General features: G+C 32.0%; 1 protein-coding gene across 1 annotated transcript; it reads left to right on the top strand.

The window, feature by feature from the left end:
• Positions 1–1,513: 1,513 nt before the first annotated feature.
• On the top strand, positions 1,514–3,034 carry LOC132741174 (uncharacterized). Its single transcript, XM_060729287.1, has one exon. It carries the CDS (start codon positions 1,514–1,516, stop codon positions 3,032–3,034), a length of 1,521 nt encoding a protein of 506 aa, XP_060585270.1.
• Positions 3,035–5,535: the final 2,501 nt, after the last annotated feature.

The raw sequence follows: 5,535 nt of genomic DNA, 5'->3' as shown, positions 1-5,535 counted from the left end.
TGAGGTGATCAACAATGAAACACTACATACAAAATACCTTAGCACTGGGGATTCTAGATCATGATATGTTTAAGTATCCTATAAAGTCAACAAATACCTTGCATAAACATTTTTGTAGTTGCCTACAGTATATACCAAATTTGTAAAGTTTTTATGATTAATAATGCACTTAGCAAATACCTTTTACTGATCATACCTTAAAGTTTGTAAAGGATAATCAATATCACCACAATATCTTGCATGATCTTTAATTCAATTTAAGACTTGAAAAACATTTCATTTTTGTAACTAGATAATACTTTGTGCAAAATTATACACATCCCACCAATGTAAAGGTGTGCAATTTTATAAACAAGATCTTTTAGATGATCTGAATTTTGAGATCCAATTTAGAAAAGGCAGACATTTTCAATGCAAAAGTGGGTCACATTCAATTTGATAGATTAACTAAAGTCTAATTTCATACGTGTATTTTTATGGACGTTGAAATATGATTTTTTTTTTCAAACCGGCTTATATAAAGTTTTTTATATATATATATGATCAGTACATATGCTGGGATTGACAAATATACATTTTATTCAGATTTTAAAGGCGTTTAAGCTCCACACCCAAGTGTCTGTGAACTTCACAGCAACTGTGAAAATTTACATGCATATAAATTAATTAATCTGCGTAAATGACACGAGTATGTGTGGATCTAGTAAAAGTCGGTGGCGTCTTTGATGTTTAAAGCATTCGCACAATTCATTTAAACAGGATCATTTAAAAACGACAAAAAGTACAATTCATCTGTTTTAGCGATCATATATTTTATAGTTTTGTGTACTTACGACATTAATATCAAATACTTTTTTTTAAGCAATGTGACAATTTTATGAGTTCTAATTATTGCACTGGGTTCCCATATTTACTCGATTATGTCAAGTATGCTTGTTAACACAATCAAGTAGACTACAATGATCAAGTGTGTACATCGACCGACAATTGTGACAGTATATTGAGGACATATAATCGAGTTTTTCTTTCATGTTTCTTAAATATTGCAAACGGGATTTAATCTGTCTCTATCCTGATTATTTGTATGTATGTACGTCAATTTCATGTAAATCGGACGCATTTGTATCTCCTACAACAGCCAACATAAACGATTATGATTTCAATATAGTCAGCTCAGGAAACAGGAAATAAAAGTGGATAATAAAATGTGACAGATTCTATTTCAAATAAAAGTGAAGTTTAAATATAAAAAAAACTTAAAAACATATTTAAGACAGAGTTTACATAAACAAGATGGCTGACAGTGTACCTGGGAAACTTACAGACTTACAAATCAACCAAACAAGGAAGTAACAAGTGCCTTTTTATTTTTTGTGACCCTTGTTACCAAGATGGAAGAAAAAGGAAGCAGAAGGATTCTGTGTGGAATGCCAGCATTACTTTGTGATCAATGCTTTAAGTATCATTGCCTTCCTAAACCGATGAAACATCACAAATTGCTAGGAAGTCAGAAATGCCAAAGAGAAAGGTTGGTGAAAGTCTCTCTGAAACATGTTCACATCATGAGGGAGAGATGATAAAATATTACTGTAAAACACATGACACAGTTGGCTGCAGCTCTTGTATGATCATACACCACAAACCATGCCTTGAAATCTGCACCCTCACAGATATAGATAAGGATGTGGAACTATCATCTGCTTACAAACATTTCTGTACAAGAATGACGACAGCCAAGACAAACCTAGAGGATCAAATAAAAACTGCAAGAGAAAACATAGCAATAAGTAGATCTTGCAGAGAAATGGCTCTTTCTGAAATCAAAAAGCTACAGCAGAAAATCAACATGCAGTTTGAGTTGCAGAAGCAGGAACTTGCAAAAGAAGCTGAGGAAAAAGAGAACAATGAAGTAAGAAAACTGAAAAAAGTTGAAGATTCAGCCAATAATACAAAAAATGTTCTAGATAAACTGAGAGAAGATTTTCATATACTGGAGGAAACTAAACAAAGCAAACAGCTATTCATTGCATTAAAGAAAAATCAAGAAAAACTGAACTCTCTTGAACAAAAAGTGGCAGATATACAAAAAGAAAACAAAGTGGACAAATATTGTTTCATTCCAAACAAGTTCCTGACCAGTATGCTGAAAAATGTGAATGCTCTTGGTGAACTGTGTGTACAAAAGGAAGAAGAATCAGGAGAGGATCTGAAAGGTTTCTATGGAAACTATCCTGAATATGGAATGCCAAGAGGATGCCTAATATCAGATGAAAATGTAATCATACTAGATACAATTTACAATCGTGTAAGGTTATATTCAGTAGATAAGAAGAAGTTGGTAACGGAGAGAGAATTATCATCATGTCCATGGGATATTGCAGTTACTGGTGATAACAAGTTTGCATTAACATTGCCAAATGAAAATAAAATCAAAATCATGTCTGTTGAAGATGAAAACATTACAGAAGGAGAAGAAATCAATGTTGATGCTAGATGTGAGGGAATACACTTTGCAGAGGACAAGCTATATATGACTTGCAGTAAACCTGCACAAGTTTTAATTCTGAATACAACAGGAACAATAATCCAATGTTATATAAAAGATCAAGCAGGTGAGCAGTTGTTCCAACAACCAGCTTATATATCTTTCCATGATGAAAAGCAACTGATCTGTGTCTCTGACAGAAAGGCAAACTGCATTGTGACTATGGCAACTGATAGGAAAGTGCAAAATATCTTCAAAGATGAAAATTGGAAAATGCCTCTGACAATTGTGGTAGACGACGATGAGATCTATACTTCAGACTTTGAAAATCTTAACACAACATGCAGAGATTTAACTACTGGTGAATGTCAAACAATGAACAAATTTGTATTAGCGAAGCATCCAAAATTGAGGAAAAATCATTTTTCATGTGAGTTTTACATAGAAGAACGAGAAGAAGAAGAAGACACAGACAGTGACACAGAAGAACAAGAAGAAAAAGACACAGACACAGACAGTGACACAGAGAGTGACACAGACAGTGACTAACGTTACAAACTACTTTTTCTTACATACATAACTAACTACTGTATTTTAATTTTGATAATTGGTAATAAAAAAAACATGAAAAGACTCTGACAAGTTTTTTTTCTCAAAATTACATGTAACAAGAGCACCGCATATCGTGGCAGTATATGCCCTAATGCAAATTTCTTTTAAGTAAATAAAATTTCAAGTTGTCAAAACAATGTTTAAAGCTGCACGTCTCCAGATGAGCAAAAATATTTTGATAAAATCAAACCTGAGGAAAATGTATTAAGATTTTAGGAAAAGTATAAAGATTTCAAATTCTAGTAATAATTTACATGTTAAGTGCGATTAGTGACCGATTTTTCAGTATTTATAACTTTATTTTTTCTGTTTTACTAATGCAGTAAAGGCTAGTTTTTGCATATTTTGACCTCTATATGGTAATTTACATGGGTTGTAAGTGCCATTGATAATTTGTAAATTGCATTATTTTGGTAACATTACAATACTATACTGTTAAAAACATTTTCAAATTTTCACGAAAATAAGCATGAGTCTGGAGGCGTACTGCTTTAAAGATCCTGTATGTTTTGTGACTGATATTGTTACTGTGTGAATACCACACTTGCAAAATATTATATAGTATATAATTATGCAAATTAAACAATTTTCGAACATCGAAGAATATGTAAAATGTGTACTGCAAATATTTGTGCACATTATATTGAATCAATTAATTACATGCATTCTTTTCTTATTGGAAAATTTGACCTAGAATTTATAGAAAATAAATTTCTAATTACCTCCCTTTATTTACATGAAATGTTAAATTGGGTAATATCTTTATAAATAATGCTTATTGGAACTTACAATATTGACAAATCTTAATTTGAGCATCATATTTATGAAATAAAACCATGAAAAAATTGTGTTACAGGATCTTTAAACAAAGAGGATATCCATTTATAATATTTATCAAAAACATTTTTTATTTCAATTATCAATAAGCAGCAGTTTAATTTATACTAACTGAAAACAAATAATTTTGCTTTTTAAATGATAAAAAATTAAAAGAACAAATAAATAATATTACACCAGAAATTCAAAAGCAAAAAATATTATGCCTGCAAAATAATTAAAAAAATCAAAATACTATGCGTACACATAATTTTCTTCGTTTTTATTACCTCCCTTTACATTTATAACATCTCAATACTCGCACAAACATCCATCAAAAAATTGATAAATCCACTTTTACAAAGTGATGATACATGCCAAAAATGTATGCTCTGCATGTTTTATATTGGAAGAAAAGACTTTTAAAACATACATGTATTCTGTATAAATCTGTGAACATGTAAACAGTACCAGACCTACCCATCCCCCCACCAACCCGATGGGCATAGCCATTTTTTTTAATATCAGTGAAAAATATCAGGGTTCTTCTATGTAATTATACATGCCAAATAACTGAGATCTGGGATTTGTAACTTAACATAAGAATACATACATTGTATAAGAAAATAAATTTTCCTGTCTATGTGACCCATAGGGCAGGACCAATATTGTCCCAAGGTGCACGTTTTATATAAATTTTGTAGATGTCAACAAGGGATGCTTCATGCAAAATATCTAAGCTTAACATAAATATAATATTTTTGGGCATATGGTAATATGTTGTTATTACCTTTGTCTTATAGTTGAGATAAATACTGTTTGCACATCATATTAATATAAATGACAAGTCGACATGTATATAATATAGCTTTTATTTTCATATGTAAAAAGGTATACAGAGTTCATATGTCAAGAATGATAGATAATGTATTTGGGACTTGGCAAGATTGTACGTATTTCATAACATTTTATGTGAAAGTTGTCATTATAAACACTGGTCTAAAAGCCCAGTCTAGGGAGTTCGAATTTGGCAGTTGACTTGTACATGGTGTATATTCATATAGTATAAAAATGTGAAACATCTGTGCGTTCTTTTTCCACTTTACAACACCTTCTTTCAAGTTTGGTTGAAATCCCACCAGAAGTTTGACCTGTGAAGGCCAGACAAGATGTTCCTATTTTTAGCTCTGGCGGCCATTTTGTGCAGCAAAGTGGAACATGCGGGTGATGTGCACAACTAAGGATGGTACTGATCACTCCTGTACATTTTGATTGAAATTCCACCAGTAGTTCGACCTGTAAAGACCGTACAAGATTTGTTCTATTTTTAGCTCTGGCGGTCATTTTGTGCAGGGAAGCGAAACGTGCTGGTAATGTATGGAACGCCTGGACTGTCTTATGTGTAGAATGACTGATATACATGGTTAAATGTGATTCTGTTGAGTCCGAGATACAATATGCTGGGTCAAAATCCCAATATACTGGGTGGAAATCCAAATGCGCTCAGTTATTGAAGTGTAATGTTGTGTGCTGACTGTATTTTATTCAGTCAAGTCAATGTATTGTCGGGTGCATAAGTCGTTATGTTCAGTTCTTAAAACAAACAGGCATGTGGTAACACA

The sequence above is a fragment of the Ruditapes philippinarum genome, unplaced genomic scaffold (genome assembly GCF_026571515.1).
Source record: "Ruditapes philippinarum isolate M1 unplaced genomic scaffold, ASM2657151v2 ctg3507_1_1_1_1, whole genome shotgun sequence".
Taxonomy (NCBI): domain Eukaryota; kingdom Metazoa; phylum Mollusca; class Bivalvia; order Venerida; family Veneridae; genus Ruditapes; species Ruditapes philippinarum.
Note: the sequence above shows the minus strand (reverse complement) of the source record. Positions and strands in the feature narration are given on the sequence as shown.

Bases quoted from the DNA above. Each gene is read 5' to 3' on its own strand.
- LOC132741174 (XM_060729287.1), top strand. From the start codon at position 1,514: ATGCCAAAGAGAAAGGTTGGTGAAAGTCTCTCTGAAACATGTTCACAT.